The 21,049-nt window shown below is 65.4% G+C and overlaps 5 protein-coding genes across 5 annotated transcripts; 2 read left to right on the top strand and 3 right to left on the bottom strand.

Moving 5' to 3' along the window:
• Positions 1-1,066: 1,066 nt before the first annotated feature.
• Positions 1,067-2,883, bottom strand: MNEG_2816 (hypothetical protein; the record flags this gene model as incomplete). Its single annotated transcript, XM_014048709.1, has 5 exons — positions 1,067-1,144; positions 1,477-1,638; positions 1,970-2,131; positions 2,360-2,482; positions 2,662-2,883. The coding sequence occupies 5 exons, from the start codon at positions 2,881-2,883 to the stop codon at positions 1,067-1,069; spliced, it is 747 nt and encodes a 248-aa protein (XP_013904163.1).
• Positions 2,884-3,267: 384 nt separating this feature from the next.
• Positions 3,268-6,977, top strand: MNEG_2815 (hypothetical protein; the record flags this gene model as incomplete). The annotated part of the gene is made up of 7 exons (XM_014048708.1): positions 3,268-3,525; positions 3,778-4,598; positions 4,800-5,045; positions 5,298-5,411; positions 5,717-5,801; positions 6,123-6,600; positions 6,844-6,977. 7 exons carry the CDS (start codon positions 3,268-3,270, stop codon positions 6,975-6,977), a joined length of 2,136 nt encoding a protein of 711 aa, XP_013904162.1.
• Positions 6,978-8,134: 1,157 nt separating this feature from the next.
• Positions 8,135-10,770, top strand: MNEG_2814 (NAD-dependent epimerase/dehydratase; the record flags this gene model as incomplete). The annotated part of the gene is made up of 7 exons (XM_014048707.1): positions 8,135-8,176; positions 8,358-8,525; positions 8,696-8,907; positions 9,133-9,403; positions 9,760-9,954; positions 10,181-10,345; positions 10,624-10,770. The coding sequence occupies 7 exons, from the start codon at positions 8,135-8,137 to the stop codon at positions 10,768-10,770; spliced, it is 1,200 nt and encodes a 399-aa protein (XP_013904161.1).
• Positions 10,771-12,244: 1,474 nt separating this feature from the next.
• MNEG_2813 (putative Ribosomal RNA processing protein-like 1) lies at positions 12,245-15,105 on the bottom strand (the record flags this gene model as incomplete). Its single annotated transcript, XM_014048706.1, has 4 exons — positions 12,245-13,439; positions 13,754-14,107; positions 14,349-14,542; positions 14,833-15,105. 4 exons carry the CDS (start codon positions 15,103-15,105, stop codon positions 12,245-12,247), a joined length of 2,016 nt encoding a protein of 671 aa, XP_013904160.1.
• Positions 15,106-15,848: 743 nt separating this feature from the next.
• MNEG_2812 (Putative ATPase N2B) lies at positions 15,849-20,520 on the bottom strand (the record flags this gene model as incomplete). The annotated part of the gene is made up of 7 exons (XM_014048705.1): positions 15,849-16,231; positions 16,467-17,265; positions 17,567-17,735; positions 18,031-18,396; positions 19,249-19,515; positions 19,823-20,221; positions 20,465-20,520. 7 exons carry the CDS (start codon positions 20,518-20,520, stop codon positions 15,849-15,851), a joined length of 2,439 nt encoding a protein of 812 aa, XP_013904159.1.
• Positions 20,521-21,049: the final 529 nt, after the last annotated feature.

Below are 21,049 nucleotides of genomic sequence, written 5' to 3'. Positions count from 1 at the left end.
CAAGGTTGCGCGCACCGACGGCCGCGTTGTGGGAATGCTGGAGGCAAAATTCCGTCTATTTACCGCGAGGACGTGGGATTGAACGCGGAAGGTGACACCGACCAATGCCGAGTGTGACCGTGCGCAAATTTGTTATGCCTGCCAGAGTGATTCATGGCCAGTACCTAGGTCCGATAAATGAATTTCGTCCAACAACCCTTCGGAATTTGCACTCGAAGCGATCGACACCCGGGTGGTGGGAGGACACCTTGCAGGCGGCCACTGGACCACCCTGTTCAGTGGTACTGCAGCACCTGCATTTCGGGCGTGACTTTCCTCGGTGTTGTGCCTCACGTGAGCATTCCTTGCTGTGTAGATCCACCTGATCAAGGACTTTACTTGGCAGTGGAATCTTGTCTCGGTTTTCCTTGCGTCACCCAGCGGTTGAGGCGCGGCTGACTTGTTTAATGGCAGGCGCCGATGCCTACCATTATAGGGAAACAGGACAGGATGCCTCACTATTAATGTATACACCGGGCCGCATGCCGCGCTTCACTCCTGGCAGCGGCTGCAGTGTAAAGGGTTTTCAGTGTGCAAGAGCAAAACCTGGCTCCAAGCTACGTAAGGCTCAGTCACATCAGGAACCCACCCCCTCTGCCCCTTGACTCCAGGCGCCCCCCCCACCAGGGTTTAGCGCCAAGACCTTGTGTAATCTATCACCCTTCAGTCCCAACGCGACGCACCCCAGCCGTCTCCTGAGGTGCATAGCCTGTCACCTGACAGGCAGTTGCCCCGCCATTCTCGGTCACAGTGTCGAGCCTGTCCCGGCGCAAAGCAGCGGCTCCAGCTGCCCAGCACAGCCGACCCGTACCTGGCCTGTCGGGACTCGCGAGCCGAGATGCGTGCAATTTACAACCCTGCCACGCCACAGACCTCGCTCGCTGCTCGCAGGTCGCACGGGCAGCCTCGCCTCAGTGCAGGCTGCTGCCCCCTGGCCGTGCCGGTGTTGCGCACTGCATGCACAGACGGGGTCGATAACATCGTGCTGCAAGCCTGGCGCCCTGCGGCCTGGCGGGTCGTGTGTGCGTCACATGCGGCGTGTCTTGATGACCTCCAGCTCCAGCTCCACCTGCTGGCCGTCAGGTGCCGCCAGGTTCAGGGGCACCTGGGACACACGGGGGGAGGGGGGATTGTGCGCGGGAGAGTGGAGGTGGGTGAGTGGGTCGTTCTAGAGCAGAGCCGGTAGAGGTGACGGCTGGTGAGGGTGATAAGCTGGAGGGCAGCGGCATTGCTCGCGCCGGTTGCCGCTTCCACACAAACGCAAGCGCAAATGTAATGACGTGCGTTGCCCTCTGGAATCCCCCAAGCATGTGCGTGCGCTAGCCTGCAGACATGGCCACACGCGCGCACGCACACGCGCGCGCACACTCACACACACACACACACACACACACATACAGCCGTCAAGCACCTGCCCTTGCACTTGGCACCACCGACCTTGAATTCCCCGTATTCAGTGATGGGGCCGTCCAGCATGATCACGTCCCAAGGCAGGTGAATGTGCAGCTGGTCCCGCACGGCCGCGGCGATGGTGCGCCTCCCGACCGAATTGATCATGCCCTGCTCCTCCGTCTTCCGCTGGTAGCGCCGCCGCGTGACCTGCGAGGGAAGCGCAAGGCGCGGGCGCTAGAGATTGTGTGCGTGTGCGGGCACCCGTGCGTACGGTTCACCTGTGTGTGCACGCGCATAAGCGCGGGTGTGGCATCCTTGCACGCCTGCACGCTCAATTGTTGGTGCAACTGTGAGTGTGTCTGGGAGAGCGACTAGGAGCGCACACGCACACACATGCATGCGCCTGGCCAGTGGTACTGCCAAGGACGTCGCGCCGCCGCCGACGAGGAAGCCGCCGACGAGGAAGCCGCCGACGAGGAAGCGGTGTTGGGGCCCAGCAACCACGATCAGGGGCGCAAAAGCAAGGGCGGCTGCTCACCACTTTCTGTGTAGACAGGACGTGGAGGATCTGCGATAGCTCCTGCGCCGCCTTGTCGCCGCCCGCAGCGGCGCCCCCGCCGGTGAGCAGGCCCTGCGCCGCCGCGCTCCGGGGCGCCCCGCGGGCGGGCTGCTCGCCCTCACCCCGCAGCAGCCCCTGCTCCTGCGAGACAGAGCATGAAGTGGCAGTGAGACCAGCAGGTCAATGCACTGAGGACGAACGTGGTGCAACACACAGGAAAGAGCACAGTCCAGCGGGTCGGCAGCTGCCGCACACGAAGCAGGTGGCCCCTCGGCGGCGGTTGCGCGCTCGAAGCTCTGCACTGCGCAGCAGCCGTCTCCCCGACCAATGGTGTCGCCGCTCTCCCCAGTCTTTGGTGCCGCCGCTCACCCGCATCTTCCGCAGCACGCCCGGCACCGCGTAGTCTGCGATTCTCGAGGGATACAGGCTGTGCCGCGCGTAGCCTGCCTTCACTGACACCACCTCTCCAGCTGCGCCCAGCTTGGGGTGGTCCTGTGGGTACGCCGCGGCATGAGCGCGACTTTTGCATCGTACGCAGCCGTGCGTGAAATTCTGCACATCATCCCAAACTGCATGGTCCATAATTCTCATGCGGGCTCCGCTGCTGGGGCGTGGCGTGACTGTTGAACATCATGAACGTGCTGCCGCAGCCCGCTCCACTTGGGGCCCACCTGCAGCAGCACCACCTTCACGGTGTGCTTGTGCCGCTGCTGCTGGTGCTGATGGGCGCACGCGCCTGCTGCTGCTAACTGTGAGGGCCACCAGCCCGCCACCGGCGTAGCTGCGGTCGCTGCCGCCGCAGCGCACACCCACGTCGCGCCGTCCAGCGCTTGCTGATGCTGACGCCAGAGAGCGCCGCTCAGCAGCGGTCGCAGAATCCCGTTTGTTGTCATGGTGAGACACACCTTTTGCCAAGGTGCAAGGCGGTCAAGTGCAAGACGCTGCAGGTTCTATGGTCCTCAGTGAGATCTGGGCGAAAAGAATTTACTGGCAACACAACTCTACGCCTTTAATATCGACTCGTTAGTTTGCAGAATGCGTCGTATGGTGAAGCGCGTGTTGTGCTAGATCATTGTGCGGGTCAACTCAAATTAGAGCGTACTGCACGGTCGTAATTGAGTCGCATTGTCTGGTCACGGCCACTCTCCAGCTTCATGAATAAAATCACCCTCTGCAGCCGTCAAGCGACGACCCGAATGCTTCGAAAACACTGTGGACGCGTTATAGCACCAATGGCTGCGGCGTGGCGAGGCAGAAGATGCGGTACATTTGGTGTGATGCGCAACGGCGACGTCGAGTGCCGGTGGCGCTTGGCCTCGCTGGCAACGGCGCATCAACAGCAGCAGCAGCACCGCGGGGCAGCAAGCGCCACCACAGCTTCCTCGCAGCAGCAGGAGCAGCAGCAGCAGCAGGAGCGGCAGCGGCAACAGTCAGCGCCGGCTGTGCGCAGCAGCAAGCAGACGCTTGACTACACAGCGCTTTGCGCTTGCGTCCAGGAGCTGCAGGCGCAATGGGTGCCGTCAAAAGTTGAGGAGGTGAGCGTGGCGCAGATGCACAACGGGGGACATGCCGACGTGACGGCGCCCGTGGGCATCGCCGTGCCATGCCAAATTTTTCCTCATCCAGCGCTGCCTGCGTTGCACAACACTGCAATCTGCTGCTTCGCCACCTTGCGGGTCCTGCCCTGGACCCGCCGCCCTGCAACGCCCCCCCATCACCCCCCCATTCCCTCCGAGTTTCCCGAATGCACGCCTCCCCGCTCTGCTATTGACTGCTCCCTCCCCCAGGTAGTGCAGCCCGACGCATACACCCTGTCCCTCCGCCTCCGCACCCCCCTGCGCCAAGGCTGGCTGCACCTCTCGTGGCACCCCACCGCCGCCCGGCTCTCTGCCGGCGCGCCGCCGCCGCGCGGCGCCGCCTCAGAGGCCTTCTCCTTCGCCGCGGCCGCCTCCCAGCAGCTCAAAGGCCTCGTGCTCTCCGGCGCGGACATCCCGCAGCAGTGGGAGCGCGTCGCGCAGCTGCAGTTTGGCGTGCGGCCGGGCGACCCGCCGTCGCGGATGGTGTACTGCGAGATCATGGCCAACTACAGCAACGTGATCTTGACCGACGGCGCGGGCGTCGTGGTGTCCGCCGGCCACCAGGTCGGCGGCCGCATGTCGAGCCTGCGGCAGGTGCAGCAGGGCCGGCCCTACGCCCTGCCGCCCGCGGCGGGCGGCGTGGCGCCGGGCGCCGCGGAGCCGCTGGAGCTTTGGCGCGCCAACGTGTCGCGCGCGGCCGAGCTCGCAGCCGCGCCGCAGCAAAGCAGCCGCGAGGAGGGGCCCCAAGCCGCGGAGGAGGCGCAGGTGCGGGCGCAGCGGAAGCAGAAGCACGGGGGAGGCGGCGGCGGCGGCGGGCGCGCGACGGTGCTGGGCGGCTGCGTGCGCGCATACCATGGCGTCAGCCCCTCACTGGCCGAGGAGCTGTGCGCGGCGGCGGGCGTGCAGCCGCGGGCGCACCCCTCTGAGGTGTCTGACGGCGAGTGGGGCGCGCTGCACGCGGCGTGGCGGGGGTGGCTGGAGCGGCTGGAGAGCGGCAGCTACGCCGCGACCTTGGACGAGGCGGGCGGCAGGTGTGTGTGTGCGGGGGAGGGGGGCAAAGGAGGGAGGTCATGCGAGCCACTGCGTTCTATCATTGCTGCCGGCATGCTCCGGTATGACACGGAAAGGAGCATCTGTGCGGCCCCTGCTTGAAGCAGCTGCGTGGCAGCTGCCGAGAAGCTGCCCCGCCCACGTCCCGTGTGGTGACCCCATGCCTCCCATGCGACCCTCAGGTTTTCGGTCCTCGGCGGCTATTCAAAACATTTTGAATCGGTGCACGAGCTCGTGGAGGCCTACTACTCATCCCTCCAGGCATCAGAGCTGCACGCATCCCTCCACCAGAAGCTGACAGCGGCGGCACGCGGCGCGCTGAAAAAGGCGCGGAGCCGCGTAACCGCGTTCCAGCAGCAGCTGGCGGCGGCGGAGGGCGTGGGTGCGGTGCAGCGGCGCGCTGACATCATCATGGCCAACGTGTACAGGTGGGTGGGGGGATGGTGGCGGCTGGTGCGGGCGGGTCTACGGTGGGCTCGAAACGTCTCCAGCCAACTCAGCCAGGCAGACGGCTTTGCGGCCTGTTGCGGGCGGCCGCAGCAGCCCGATTGTGCTGCCTTGCGCCAGCCTCCATAGGCGCGGCTGCTCGTCCGTTGTGCTGCGACCTGCTTCTCAAAGCCGACGGGCCCCTCGGCCCCTGCGTGCACCTGTGGCCTTGACCCCTTCATGGTCCCCTCCAGGATTGAGGAGGGCGCCACCGTGCTGGAGGCGGAGGACTGGGACAGCGGTGAGGCCGTGAGCATCCCCCTGGACCCGGAGAAGACGGCGGTGGAGCAGGCAGAGGCACTCTACAAGTGCGCGAGTGTGCATGTGTGTGTGTGTGTGTGTGTGTGTGTGTGTGTGTGTTTTTGGCCAGCCGGGACATCCTGGTGATGGCAGGGCAGGAGGGCGGCCTGTCTTGCTGGCGCGGGGTCTGGGTTACCTGCTCAGGCCGAAGCCTGCTTGTCTGGTTGCGCAGCTCCCCCGGGGACGCAACGAGGGTTTGTCGCGTTGTGCTGGGACGCCGCGACGAACCTCTGGGTGCCACCTGCTCGGCCGGGCAGAAGCCCCCAAAGTGAGCCGCGCTCGCCCCTGCGCGCCGGGTGCGCCCCCCTTGCAGGCGGGCGCGCAAGCTGCGGCGCGCGCTGGACGCCGTGGCGCCGCTGCTGGAGGCGGCCCTGGCAGATGCCGAGTACCTGGAGCAGGTGGGGGGGCGGGGTGGGAGTTGGGCATAGGAGACGCAGGCAAGGCAGGCGCCCAGCTTGTGGGGTAGGGGGAAGGCGCGTGGCGGGCAGAGCGCAGCGTTGCTGCATGGTCGTAGCCCAGCTTTTTGCCGTTGCCTTGTGCCAAATTCGCACAGGCAGGAGGAACAGCGTGCGCCATGAACCGGAGGCCGCCGTGGCTGCGCACCCCCCGGCGCGGCATCTGAGTCTGCTGAGGTCGGGGACCGCTGCCTTTCCTGCACACAACCGCTGCCAGCATCAAGATGCTGGCCGTGCCTTTCTTTGATGCCCCGCCTGGCGCAGGTCGAGTCCGAGGTTGCGCAGCTCGCGGTTTACGAGGGACCGGACGACCTGGCCGCCCTTAGGGAGGTCCGAGACGAGCTGGTCGAGGCAGGGGCGATCAGGGCGCCCCCCGAGGCCGGGCTCGCCGCCAAGGCGGCCGCCAAGGGCCGAAAGGCGACCAAAAAGGACAAGCAGCGCAGCGGCGGCGCGGCCGGCGCGGCCGGCGGCCAGGGGTTCCGGCGGTTCGAGAGCCCCGGCGGGTTTGCGATCCTGGTGGGGCGCAACAACAAGCAGAATGACGTCCTGAGCCACCAGGTGGCCAACCCCCAGGACCTGTGGATGCACGTGCGCGGCATGCCCGGCTCGCACACGCTGCTGCGGGTCGAGCCGGGGCGTGGCGCGCCGGGGGAGGAGGACGTGCGCGCGGCGGCGGCGCTGGCGGCTTGGTTCAGCAAGGCGCGGGACAGCGGGAAGGCTGACGTCATCGTGACGCGCGCGGGTGCGTTGCCTTGGGGCCGCACGCTGCGTTTCGTTGGGAGAGAGGGACAGGGTTGTGGCAGGGGCCGTGCTGGGGAGGGGCAGCGGCCTGGCCGTTGCGGCCTACGCTTGCAGGCAGGAGCTAGCATGTTAGGACCTCTGCACCGCCGCAGGCCCCACTCCCACGTCCCCCCTGGCGTTCCAGCGACCTGCATGCACCCAACACCCCTTCCTCCCGGACCCGTACTTTACCACCCCGCCTCAGAGCACGTGCGCAAGTTCAAAGGCGCCAAGCCTGGGCAGGTGATCTTGGCCAAGGAGGACCGGGTAGTGGTGGTCAGGCCCCAGGACAGCTCGGCAGCCACAGCCGCAGTCACCACCGGAGGCGGTGGACAGTGACCGTGCCTCACAGCCGTCGACGATGCTGCGCAAGGCTTCTGATGTTGAGAGAGCAGCGGAAAGTCGACGCGGGCTGGTGCATCGAGCTTTCTAGGCATGCCCTTTGCAGCCTGGATAGCGCGCGGTGCCGGCCTGTTCTCGCATTTGTGGGCAGATTTTTGCTGCTGTGGGGTATGGATACGGCAGCGGCGCCATCTGTGCCACTGTCACCGGGTAAAGATTTTTAAAGCTGGCCACTGAAGCTGACAGGTTACCTCAAACCCATTAGTTCAGGTACAACAAGCTGGAACCACAGAGTGGGGTCAGGGTGGGACGTGGGTGGCAGGACTGCCTTGCAACCAGCAGGACCACGCGTCGCGGAGTCGGGCAGTCCATGGCACAACAGCATCCCCAGGCACGAGGCGTGGCCCGTTTTGTCAAAATATCCGGCTTTCAGCAAATGAGTTTTCTTTCCGGCACACGTCGCAGCATCTTCTGCAGTGGCGATGCCGCGCATGATATGAGCCCAGGGCAGCGGCCCAGGACCGTCCCAGCCCACCAGCCACACGCTGTTTGAGGGCTGACGGATTGATCCCCCCGCGACCCCAGTCACACATATGTATTGGCTCAAGGGATTATTAGTGACACAGGCATGATCTGTGGTGCCGCCTGGCACAATACAAGCCAATTGAGCGTATTGCGCAGGTCAGCTCCCAGCGCTCTCGCCAGCAGCGGGGTGTCGTCAACATGCCTGCCTGCAGCCTGCATGCATGGTATTTTGCATCTCTAATGCAAATATAAAATTCACCATACGCGCGCTTGCGTTTGCTGGACGTCTCCCATCCTCTCGAAGCCCGTGGTCGACATTCGTTTTACATTCCCCCCAGGGCTTCCGGGGAGGCGCCCACCCACAGCCCATATATAGCGCTGTCGCCCTCACATCAATTCGCTTCACACATTCGACGTTGCTTTTGACCTTTCACACGTCGTTTTTACGTTGATTCTCTGCAGCGTCCAGCACTCACTGCACCACCTGAAGCAGTATCCCGAGCAGGCAGCCTCTGAGCCCCAGAGTTATCTCCAGTGCTCGCTGAATTGTCTACATATAGCCTTGCGCTGTCCCATTCGCACGGTTTCATCACCCACTCTCTGCAGCCCGCGCCTCGCAGCTCAGCACCATGGTTGCCACCAACGCCCAGGTCTCCGATCTGTACACGGAGGTGCGGATTTGTGTGTACACAGCCGGCGGGCTTGCATGCACCCAAAGTCGGGCGCCTCCGCAATTGGGTCACCCTTGCAGTAAACGCTGCTAAGCAGTGCTTCGATGCCAGTGGCGCCCCACCACCCATGCATGCGCTGCCTTCACCAACCCCTCCCTGCAACATTGTATTGTCGCCGCAGGTCTCGCGCCTCGCCAAGTTTCCCTTTGAGCCCTACTGGCCCGAGCGCACCCTGAAGATTTGTGTGACCGGCGCCGGCGGCTTCATCGGCTCGCACCTGGCCCGCCGCCTCAAGTCTGAGGGCCACTACATCGTGGCCTGCGACTGGAAGCGCAATGAGCACTTCTCGGTGGGTGCTGGATCCGCGCATGCATGCGACCATTGACCCTTGCACCGCGCCCGGCACGCTCCGCGCCAGACCGTGCCGAAGCCCACGGCTGTTCGCCCCCCTCGGAACCCCCTCATTTTGGAGCCCTTCAACTCACGTGCCCGTCGGCTGCCCACAACTCCACCCTGCAGGAGGAGGAGTTCTGCGACGAGTTCCACCTGGTTGACCTGCGCCTGTTTGAGAACTGCAAGAAGGTCGTGTCCGGCTGCGACCACGCATTCCACATGGCGGCAGACATGGGCGGCATGGGCTTCATCCAGTCCAACCACTCTGTCATCCTCTACAACAACACCATGATCTCCTACAACTTCCTGGAGGCGGCGCGCCAGGCCAAGGTCCAGCGGTGAGCGCCGCCGCCCCCTGCGGCACACGCACGCCGAGGTTGCCTATTTTTTTGCTTGCGTGGCGCAGCAAGTCCCCGCTTCATGCGTCGCAGCCTGGCGGCCATGCGCCCTGCCTCAAGCGCCTGCTTGCCTGTGCACAAGCGGCAGGCGCAGGCCTCTTGTAGGGTCTTTCTCCATCTATCTCTCACCCTTGGACCCCTCCGTCCCTGCCCTCGCCCCTGCAGCCTGTTCTACGCCTCGTCAGCGTGCATCTACCCGGAGTACAAGCAGCTCGACGTTGAGATCGAGGGCGGCGGCCTCAAGGAGTCTGACGCCTGGCCCGCGCAGCCCCAGGACGCTTATGGCCTGGAGAAGCTGGCCACCGAGGAGCTGTGCATGCACTACGACAAGGACTTTGGCATCGAGTGCCGTATCGGGCGCTTCCACAACATCTATGGGCCGCACGGCACCTGGAAGGGTGGCCGCGAGAAGGCGCCCGCTGCGTTCTGCCGCAAGGTGTGTGGGCTCGCGCTGCGCCGCGCTATCCTACCCTGTTGCTTTGCTACGCCGTTGCTGCGCTGTTTCTGCGCTCCGCTATTGCTGCGCTGTTGCTGCGCTGCGCTACGCTTGCTGCGCTGCGCTACGCTTGCTGCGCTGCGCTGCGCTTGCTGCGCAGCAGTAAGGTGTGTGCAGATGTGTTCACTTGCTGGGTGTCTGCAACAAAGTATTTTAGAGTGCACCGTTCAGTGCTGCAGCCGCTCTTCCACGCGCCTTCGCCCAACCTCTTTGCTGCTGCCCCCCACGCTGTGCCCCATGCAAATCAACATCTAATCACGCGTCTCAACACACCCTCCCCTTCTTGACCCCGCCAGGTGCTGACCAGCCCCGATGAGATTGAGATGTGGGGCGATGGGAAGCAGACGCGCAGCTTCACCTACATCGATGACTGCGTGGAGGGTATCCTGCGCATCACCAAGAGCGAGTTCAGGGAGCCCCTCAACCTGGGCAGCACCGAGATGGTGTCGATGAACGAGATGATGCAGATCGTGATGGACATTGAGGGCAAGGTGAGGCGGGATGGTACTGCTGATGTGATGCTTGCCACGTGTCATGCGGACTGCGCTGCGCTCGCTCGGGTCTTCGCTGTGGCAAGCAAGCAGGCGCTGGGGGGGCTGCCAGCTATTGCGAACCTGCTGCAGTGTTCCTTTTGTCATGCAGTGCCCTGTGCACGTCAGGTTCTGTGCAGCGACATGGCGCTCACATTGCCCAACCCGCTCATGCGTCGCCGCGCAGAACCTGCCCATCAAGCACATCCCCGGCCCCGAGGGCGTGCGCGGCCGCAACAGCGACAACGAGCTCATCCTGGAGAAGCTGGGCTGGCAGCCCACTGTCAGCCTGAGGGACGGTCTGAGGATGACTTACACCTGGATCAAGGGCCAGATTGACAAGGAGATCAGGGTGCGTGGCCCTTGGTACATTGCATTGATGGTTAATGATTGTGGGGCTGGGGCACGAGTGGTGTGTTTGAGCAGCAGTAGGCAGCTCGTGCTGTTGGATCCAAGGCTTTGCGGTCGCGCTCCGCCACATCCAGCGTTGTAGCAGCGGGACGGTCGGTAATCATGCTGCAGCAGCAACCTGCATGCAGCGGAGCGTTGCCTGCGGTGCTTGTCTGCAGCAGGATATTGGTAGTGGTATCAGCTCATCCCGTTTTTGTTACATCCCCTTCACATTTGCAGGAGCGAAAGGTGGATGCCTCTGTCTATTCCACTTCCACCATTGTCAAGACCAGCGCGCCCACTGAGCTCGGCGCCCTGCGCAAGGCGGATGGCGACGAGGGCTTTGACGCCGGCGCCGCCAAGCCCGAGTTTGTGATTGCTGCGTGAGCAGTGGTGCAGTAATCGCCACGACCAGCATGCAGCATTCGAGTGTTGTCGAGGAATTTGAGGCCTTGTGGGTGTCGTCTGTGAATTCCAGCCACCCATTGATTGCCTGCCAGAAGAGTCGCTGCCTTTGCCAAGGGCGTGCTGCTGCAGCATGCAGCCGCCTCTCGCGAGTCACTCGTTAAAGCCGTGCGTTGGGTTCTGTTGAGGGCCTGCGAATAGCAGCATGTGGTGTCTGCAAGCAATGCTGGTTCCCAGATTAGCAGCTTTCATGTTTTGGACCCGTCTCTTCATACCATGGGGCACCATGCGTGCGCATCGTGCTTGGACTGAGCACAATGCATACAACTTGGTGGTCTGTTTGAGTGCTGTGCAAATTGCCAGCTCATGCGCCTTGTTTCGGCCGTATGTCGCGGCGGCATATACTGACCCATTCACGAACATAATGGCCACCGCTGAATCTTTTCTGTACACATTTCGTCGCCTGCCCAGTGGACATATATTCTGAGTAATCATGGCGCATCACAGTCGAGTATGGGACAAGTTGGGTGGTCAACCTGGGTAGTGAAGAGTGTGGCGCGGATCACACACAACCGCCTGTATTGTCTGCTTGATTCACAGGCAGATTTTTTAACATGCGCTCATTGGAGCTCAGCAATTCCAAACAGGTGAGAAAGGTCTGTTGGCGTTCCAACCATTCCAGCCCAGTACCAAGCAGTGCTCATCCCCCGTGGCCAATGTTTGCTCTCTGGGACATTTGCAACTTGCCCCCCCCCCCCTGCTGCTGTGGCAGCCACCTGCTACGCTCAGTGGTCTGGGAGCGCGCACCACTCACCGCGCCAGCTGCTGCGGGTGGGTACGCGTGCACGGCTGCACGGGGCGGTAGTTGCACAGGGGCTCGCCGTTCGAGAGTGAAGAGGATGTGGCTGTGCGCAGCCGTGCTGTGCCCAAGCCTCCTGGCCAGACCAGCACCTGGCTTGCTGTGAATTGCTACTCATGCTGCATGTTTCCGGTTGGGGCGTGCCCACACCCCTCATTTCCCCTGAACCGGGCTGCGTGTGTGGGCAGTAAGTCATGAGACGCCGAGGCTGCAGCGGCTGCCGCGGGCCCGCAAGAGCTGGCGGGGGCGCGTGACGAATCCCAGGCTGACATCCGACATAGTTCACCCTCTGTAGCGCTGTCGCAAGCTCTCCTGCACGTAGCCTGGAGGGAGGGCATCCTCGGTGCCGTCCGCATCAGCTAGCGGCGAGGGCCGGTCTGCATGACAGGCGAGCATGCGGCGCCCAGGAACGTGCATGCGACGCGAGGTCACGTTCTACTTCTGTTCAAATCTCAGCCGCCGATTACATCTGGGCAGAGCCTTGCTCGATTTCAAGCTGCCACAGGTGCAGTCAGGGTGCGTTACAGTTGCAGCACTGGCGCTGCTGCATCGCACGGCGGAGCTAAGCTGTCACCTGCGCCGGGAAAAGCAGCCGCCTTAGAAAAACATGGCGGCCTTGGGCCGCGCCACGCGCCCCGGCGTCACCCGCCCGCCGCCGCCGCCCGCCTTCGCCGGCGCCGACCCCGGCGCCGCAGACTCGGCCCCCACCCGCGCCGCCGGCTGCGCCGTCGCCGGCGCCTGGCGCGGCTGCTGCTGCGCCGCGCTCTTTGGCGCCGGCGACTTCAGCGCCGAGCCCTTGGGCTTGGCCAGGGGCGGCGTCCGGATGTCAGCAGCTGGTGGCGGGGCGCCGTGCTTGTGGTAGATGTTTTTCCGGAGGTTGATGACAACCCCCCGCTTCTTGGGCGGCACCGACTGCGCGCCGCTGGCGTGCAGCGACCCGTCGCCGCGCTGCTGCTGCTGCTGCTGCTCCTGCTGCTGCGCCTGCTGCCGCCGGTCCTGGGGGCGCGCCGCCTGCGCAGTGGCCGGCTGCGGCCGCTGCTCGCGCGCGGCGCGCTTGGGCTGCTGCGGCGTGGAGAAGCCGGGCTGGGCCAGCTCATCGCTGACAGGTGCCACCGCTGCCTGCTTGGGCGACTGCTTGGGGGTCAGCTGCTGCTGCTGCTGCTGCTGCTGCTGCTGCTGCTGCTGCTGCTGCTGCTGCGGAGTTCCTGCCGCCGCAGGCGCCTCCTTGGCCCTCTTTGACTTCTTTGCTTTGATCAAAGCCGGCGGCAATTCTTCGTCCTGCTGCCGCTCCTGCTGCTGCTCATGCTGCTGCTGCTGCTGCTGCTGCTGCTTGCTCTGTTTGCTCTGCTTCTGAGTAGGCGCAGCCTCAGGGTCAGCAGGCGGCTGCTTTGAAGCGACCGCAGCCTTCTTACCCTTGGGCACCTTGGCATTGCCGCCGCCTTCAGCCGCTGGCGCCTGCCCTTCCCGCGCGGCCACCTCTGCCCCAGCCGCCGCCGCCGCCTCCGCCGCAGCCTTGCGCTTTGAACCCTTCTTCTTCGCGCCGCCAGCCGCTGCCGCCTCCTCCGCCCCGCCGCCCCCCTCCTCCTCCTGCCGCCGCCGCTTGGCCCTCGCCGCCGCTTTTTCGAGCGCCGCGCTCGCCGCGTAGAGCGCCTCCCTGTTGCGCGCGCGCACCTCCGGCGCAGCCCCCAGGTCAAACAGGTGTGCAGCAAATGCGGCCGCGTCCAGCAGGCCCAGGGGGGCGCCGTCAGAGGGCGAGGCCACCTCCTCCGCCAACTCATCAAACACACCAGCCCTGGGGAGGGAAGGGAGGCGGGAGGTGGGGGCGTGAGGACGGGGGCTGCGGAAAAGGCTTGATCTCATCACAGCTCGTTGACGTTGGCGCTGCGCCCAAGCCGCGTGGGCCCTTGCGGCTTCCACTTCAAAGTCCATTGGAGCATCCCGTCGCGGCGTTGGCGCGGCTGTCGCGCTGCCAATATGTGCCGCAACCTCCACGGATCTACAGCCCGGGAGGGCGCACACGTCCACACAGGCCGGGTAGGAACAGGTCTGAACAAAACAGACCGAAACGGATCAAAACGGATGTGTCAAACCCCCCCCCAACCCCACCTGATACGCAGCACGGCTGCCTTCTCTGGCAACACCCTCAGCGCCTCCACAAACGGCGCCAGCAGCGCCTCCACCGCCGCCGCCGGCACCTGCCCCGCGTCGCCCCTCGCCCGCTTGCCGCCCGCCACGGCCGCCGCCGGCGCCGGCGCTGCCGCCTTGTGGCGCCGTCCTGCGAGCGGCGGCTCGCCGCCCGCGGCGCCTGGCGGCGGCGGCGCCGCGCAGTTGCGGAGCTCCGGGACAAATAGGTCTGCTATGTGGTAGGTCAGGCCCGCTGCGCGGTTGCTGGCGTCGCCGTGCGGGCACAGCACCCGGGCCTGCAGCATGGTCGCGTACTGCTGAGTCAGCTCGGGGTCCCTGCGCAGTGTCCGGGGCGGGGGCAGCGGGCCGTGAGCGCCGCAGGCGACCTATCATTGCAGCCCGCCCGCAATTCTCAGACCGAGCCGCTTCCCCCAAGCAGCCGCGAGCTGATCCAGGCGCGGACAGCGCCCCACCACAACACACCCTACTGCAAAACGCCCAAACACGTGATGCTAGAAGCTCCGTGCCCAGGCGTAAGCACGCGCGCGGCGACGCAGCCCGCCCACTCAAGACGCACCAGCCCTTGTCCCTCAGCATCTCCAAAACAGAGGCGACGAAGCGGCGGGCCAGCATCAGAAACTTGTCCAGCCGGTGGTAGTCAATGGCGAACCACTCGCGCCGCATGGTGGCCAGGAAGCAGTCAAAGTAGAGGGCCGCAGTGGGCGGCGGCAGGCGCGGCAGCAGGCCCGCCAGGCGCTGCGCGAGGTCGGCCTGCGGTGCCGAGGTGGCGCAGGAGCAGTCATGCGGTGGGGCGGAGGTCGCACGGGGTGTGCAGGTTGCGGCGGGGCGAAGGACTGCTTTGCGCCTGCTGACGCGGTCGTGCTGCACCACGCGCGGCCCACTGCGCACAAGGTGCCCCTGGCAAAGGCGGAAGCGCGCTACACGCCAAGCTTGGGGGACGGTGGCGCGCTTGGCGCCCAGGTGCTGCTGGTGCTTGTGCCGCTGCCGTTGCTGCCTCTTTTGCGGCTGCTGCTGCGTCGGTCGCGGCATGCGCTTCGCACCTGCACGGGCTGCTTGTCCGAGTGCCAGAAGCAGAAGAAGAGGCCCTTCCAGATCTTCAGCATGTCGAGCTCAGCGAGGTCGCTCCTCAGGCACATCCACCGCTGCAGCGCCTCCAGACCCTTCTCCCGCGTGACATAGTCAGTAGACCCCAGGGCGCGCGCAAACTTAGAGTTGCCGGCCTCGGCGGCCGGCACGGCCTCCGCTAGCACAGGCTTCTCCTTGCGCTTGCGCCGGGCGGCATCCTTGGCGCCGGGCTTCATGGTCGCCGCCATGGCGGGTGCGGTGCGGCGGCGGCGGCTGCGCTAGGCGGCCGGCGGCGCGGACGGATAGCCGAGCTCCGGCAGCGGCTAGCAGAGACTGACTTCTGGTGGGTTCAACTCTCTGGTTGCCGGCTCTACTTGCAGAGCGGCGCCCAGGGTGTTGGGTTTGGATCGATGTTGGTCGGCTGTTCAAGTACGCGAAACTCAACTTAGTGCTAATGTCAACAACTCCGTTGATTATTTCTATTCTACTTGCAGAGCGGCTGCAGCAACGACTTTCCTGGGGCGGCAGCTCTCGAGACCGGTGAGCTGAAGCCTCTTCACCCCCTGATAAGTTTGTGTACAAACCTGCAGGCTTTGCGCGTGGCAGTTCACCACCGTTCACTGCGGCGTAGACAGCGACCCCCCCCACATGACGACATGAGCCACGCCCACATCAACAACGGACTGCGCATGTGACCTGGCAACTGCGGCGTAGTTACCACTTCCTGGTGGCTGCTGTCTGTTGTGCTCAGTAGTTAATCAAGGAATGTGACTGCGTCCAGCAGCACAAAAGAGGATCCATGCAGCAAGCAAGTACGCAAGCAAGGACGCTGCAGCAGCAAACTCATGCATGCAGCAAGGTTCCGGGACGGAAGGAAGGCACACCCCGCTGCATCCTTGGGCGCGACTTACAACATATGTCGCCCGTCTGCTAACCACACATCCTCAAAAGACTTGAAACTCACCAGGCTTGGGTGCATGTCCAGGCATTGTCACCAGCTTTCGCGCGTCATCTCCGCAAGCCGTGACGCCGCCCTGTGGTACATCAGCACCTCCTCCGCCACCAATGCGCCCTGGACGTAACCCCTGCTCTCATCGGGCGCCCCCACGGCGCCCGCTGACGCGCCCCAGTCGCGGCCGCGCGGCGCGCCGGCCGCAGCCTCCTGCTGCGGCGCGTCGTCGCGCCGCGTGCCAGTTGGCGGTGGGAGCGGAGCCTCCTCCTCCTCCTGCTGCTGCTGCTGCTGCTGCTGCTGCTTGAGGCGCTCAAGGGGCAGCTTCTCGGCCCTGCCAAGGTTTGGGTTGACGCCGCGCTCCAGGGCCGCACCCAGCAGCGGAAGAAACAGCTCCTCTGGCGGCGCCTCGCACGACATGTGCACTGCGAGGAGGCCTCGCGGGGGCGCCACGTTGGAGCGGCGCGCTTTGGGGTACACGCCGTCCTCCGAAACCCTTCTGACACCATCTCAGCCCTCCCATCCAACATATCCTGCCGCTTCAAAGTCTCATGACGCACCACGACTCAGCAGACACCACCCGTCCCCTGCCGCCCCCAGCCGGCCGCGACAGCGTCCGCACACAACCCCCCAACGCGCCCCGGCGCCCCCGCCGCTCACGCTTCACGCCTGCGTCATACAGCACGTCCACCAGCGTCACCAACCGCCGCGCCTCGTCCCGCAGCGGCGGTGCCAGCCGCGGCACACCCTCCAGGTAGAGCGCCCCCAGGCCGGCCTTCACCAGTGCCAGGAAGTCGACCGCCGAGAGGGGCCCGCCGCGGTCAAGGCCGCGCCGCAGGCCGGCGGGGCCGCAGAGCTGGGAGAAGGTGAAGTAGGCGGCGGCCAGCTGCGGCTGCTGCTGCTGCTGCTGCTGCTGCTGTTGGTGGTGCTCCTGCTCCTGCTGCTGCTGCTGCTGCTGCTCCTGCGGCTGCTGCTGCTGCTGCTGCTGCCCTGGGGATGGCTGCTGCTGGTCTCGACCAGCCTGATGGGGTGGCTGCAGCTGAGGCTGCACGCGTCTCGGCTGCTCATCACCATTGCCTAAGACCAGCCCCCTGGGCACCCACAGCTCCCTGCCAAATTGCGACGCAACGGCGGTGGCGGCCTCGCGGGCCCCGCTGCCCTCCACCGCATCCGCCCACCGCCGCCGCAGCCGCTCGTCCGCGCCCGCGCCGACAAAGCAGCGGCGCCCGGCCGCCCCCTCCTCACCCGCCTCGGCCGCCCCTGCCGGAGCCACCCCTGCCGCCTCTGCCGCAGGTACAGCCGCGGCGGGCGGGGCCGGCGCCGCCGCCGCCGTGCGGTAGTCTTTACCGCCCGCCACGTGCACCTGCAGCAGGTGGGCTTGGCCAAGCGCCACGAACCCGTCCCTCAGGTAGCGCCGGTTGACGCCACCCTTGTACAGGTCATGCAGGGGGCGGTTGCTCTGCGGATGGAGGCGAGGCTGCAGGATTCAGGTTTTCCAGAGGTGGCGGCAAGACTGCAAAGCAGAAGTTGTGGCTCTGGGGGGGGGGGAGGGGGCCTGGAAAACCACGCAGGACCGCCACAAATACAAAGTTTGGGTGGTGCTGACTCTGGCGACCGAGGCTTGCCAGCAGAAGTCATCGCCGCCTGAAAAGCCTGCCGCCGCACACTGCTCAACGCGGCGACCCCAGCTAGCTTGCCAACACATCTCTTCCCCACCCGCACCCCTGCCTGGCCCCGCCCCCGCCCCCACACGCACGCACCGTGAAAGCGGCCCAGCAGCCGTCTGCCAGCAGCGCCGCCAGCAGCCGCCCCAGGGTCATCGCGTCCGCTATGTCAGCCACGTGCATCTCATCGACGCACAGCAGGCCGCAGGAGGCAGCCAGCTCCCGCGCGATGACGCGCAGGGGGTCCTCCTCTGGCAGGGCGTAGCTGCGTGTGGGGGTGTGTGGTTCCAGTGGGTCAGGGAGGTGGGCGTGCACACCCGCGGCACCGCGCTCGCTCAGCGCGGAGGAGGAAGGGTGGGAAAGACAAGCGCCTCGGCGCAGGGGTGCCTGTTGATGCACCATCATGATCGCAGCGGTGGTTTTTTTGAGGGGGGAGGGGCGGCCGGGGTACGGCTGTCTCGCGCGCTCTGCAGTGTCGCTCTGCTGCAACCAGTGCCGCTGCCCCCGAACGGAGCAGCGAACCGGCGGCGCTCACACCGCCGCTGCATCCCCCGACCCACCGGTACACGGGCAGCCCCAGCCGGCTCTTGACCACGACCCGCGGCAGCGCCTCCTGCAGCTGGTGGCTCCTCTCGTGGATCAGGGACAGCAGCTGGTGCAGGTGCAGGCGCCGCGCCACCACGCCGGGCGGCAGGGTGCGTGCAAACAGGTCCATCAGCATCGTCTTGCCGCTGCCCACAGGACCCCACAAGTAGGCGCCCTGGACGGCCGGCGCGGCGGCGGGCGGCTGCGCGCCATCTGCCTGGGCATCGCCCGGCGGGGCGGGCGCGGCGAGGCGGGCGGCGAGCGCGGCCTGCAGCAGCCGCAGTGTCTGGGCGGCGGCGAGCTGGCTCGCATCTGGCTGGATCGCGCCCTCGCGTACCAGCCTGTGGGAGGATTTTAGGGGCTGAGTCAGCATGCATGTGTGCATGCGGTTTTGCATGTGCTGCATGTGATACACGTGGTGTGGGCGTGCCGATGTGCCGCGCCGGTGGCCAAGGCACAAGCTGACAAGCAGCATGCGCCATCTCGCCCACCTCTCATACGCTGCAAGAACGCCTTCGCTGGCTGCGGCTGTGGTCGCAAAGCAGCGCTGATTGATAAGCCTCTGCTGCGCTGCTGCGAATGCGCGTAGTGTCCTCGAGAGCATTGCCGCGAAGACCACGCAGATCAGAATTTACTTGGAGGGAGCGGTACTGTGGCGTAAGTGGGGCGGTATATCAGCGATATCAGCGATGATGGAGGATCTCATATGTGCGGTGCGCTGGGTTGCAAAGCATGCTGCGTCAAGGTTTGTCAGAGACACCAGCGTCGGTTGCTGCAAGTTACGCTGCCTGTGACTCAGTGACGCAGCCAATCCCGCTGCATTCAGCCGGCAGTGGCTGCCCGTGCATGGGCAAAGTGCAGCTGTAGTGATCAATAGCTTGCATTGCAAAGGCCACCGAACACCCAAGAGATTGGGCACTGTTGCGTTACTCAGTTCCCCCAAGAACATCTGACAGCTGCTGACGAATGCAGCAGAACGAATCATCGCAAATCAACACTAATCTCACGCAAATCAGCAACACACTCATTTATACGAAACAGGCACCTCTGCGGCGCCTGGGACAGCAGATGAGTGGACGACAGGAAGCAGCGTGCGCCACGGCGACAGCGGCATCTGCCATATAAATGTGCAGCGCGATGCGACGCCACCGCAGTGTCACCCGGGCCCTCCAGCTCATCAGCCGTTCACGCACGAGTAAGAGTACTCATCCCGCTTCGTCTGCAGACACGCAAGGCACTTCTGCGCCTGCGCCACGCCCTTCGTGTTGCCCACACAGTAGGCGCACGTGCCCTTGGCCGCCGCAAACGTCTTGGGGCTCTCTACGCAGGCCAGGCACTTTTCCCTGGCTGACGCCGGCACCCACTGGTAGAAGCAGGGGGCGCAGCCTGTGGTCGTCGAGTCCGTGAAGTTGGCGCGCGGCACGCAGGCAAAGCAGCGCGACTGGGAGGCCGCGTCGATCCTGCGGCGGCGGTCGCAGGGGCGGCGACGGGGGGTCAGCCAGGGCCGGTGACGCTGGGTGGTGACGCCGAAGGCTGCACGTGGGTGCATGCCGGGTCTCGCCGGTACCATGAGCAACAGGCTGTGTTTGTGCAGAACGGCAGCTGCAGACAATGGCAGGTGGTGGGCGCGTGGTCCGCTCGTAGAACAGAGGAGCGCAGGCCCCACGACCAGATGTCCGGGAAAGCTGCTGCCAAGTCATCTGGCCACAAAGCCCGAAACCCCAGAGCTTTAACACCCAAGCAGCACTGACGGTCCGCGCGGCTCACCCCTCCAGCCACGTGCAACTCTGGCACTCGCTCCTTGCCCCCGCAGACGAGCCAAAGCATGCCAGGCACTGGGCATACGCAGCGTCAGACTTGGCAGCGTTGCCGCAGATGTCGCAGGGCGTCTTCTCCGTGGGCGGCCAGCAGGCCTGCGCCTTGCCATACGGCGGCGGGCGGTCGCCATCGGCGCAGAATTGCAGCTTCTGGGAGGCCAGGCACGAGAAGCAGCGCGCCGCGTTGGCGCCGGACTGCGCGCAAGCGTTGCAGCCGCCGCGCGCGCCGGGGCCGCGGCGCGAGACGCAGTCCAGGCAGGCGGGGATGTCGGCCGAGCCGGTGCCGTACAAGGAGGCCCCTTGGACGCAGTAGCTGCAGGGCAGCTTCCCCAGCACGCAGGCCGTGCACCTGCATAGAGGGGCGAAATGGGGCGGGGCCACGCGCATGCGCAGCGTGGGCGGCCGGCAGAGGGCTGCAGACGCTCGTGTGGTGGGGCGTGTGCACGGCAACCACCAGGGGTGATTTGAATGCGTCTGCAGGAGGAATTTTGTGCTTCGAGGCTGGAGCAGAAGCGGTCCCACTTGCTCAAGACCTTTGCAAACAGCAAACAGCGCAGCGCCTTGATGAATGCGCTACCGCGGCCCTGCTCACTGCTTCCTGTGGGCCGCCTCTGTTACATTGGCGCACAGCGCGCAGCCGCGCTGCATGCGCGCGCCGCCCTGCAGGAAGACCACCGGCCCCGCCTCTGCCGCCGCGCGCGCGTCCTTTGCGCATGCGAGGCACTCCGTGGGCTGCCTGCTGGCGAGACAGTCGCCGCAGGCGGAGGCAGATATGTTGCCGCAGGCCGACGGAGCTGAGATGGTGCCGCTCACCCAGCCCTCGTCTGCGGTGCACGGAGATTGCGGACACTGGTGTCAAAATCAGCAGCTTGTGGACACGCAGGGAGCGACGTCCACCGACTCCACCCCACTCCGGCACAGAAGCGGCAGGTGCTGCGAAGCTCTGGGGCCAAATGAGAGCGTACCAGTGTCAACCGCAGTGGCTGGTGCGTGCACCCCACGGGGCCGTGAGGCGAGCCTTTGGCGAAGGCCAAGGGCGTGAACGTGTCTGGTCACCCGGTGCAAGCACCGGGCCGGCCCAACCTACCCGCCCCGGAGAAGTATGTCGGCTTCGAGGGGTCTGCCACTCGCTTGAGGGAGCAGGTGCCATAAGACCAGGCGTCCGAGGTGGTGGGCC

Source organism: Monoraphidium neglectum, assembly GCF_000611645.1.
Source record: "Monoraphidium neglectum strain SAG 48.87 unplaced genomic scaffold scaffold00332, whole genome shotgun sequence".
NCBI lineage: Eukaryota > Viridiplantae > Chlorophyta > Chlorophyceae > Sphaeropleales > Selenastraceae > Monoraphidium > Monoraphidium neglectum.
The sequence above is the reverse complement of the archived record's forward strand: the minus strand, read 5'-3'. Positions and strand labels throughout refer to the sequence as shown.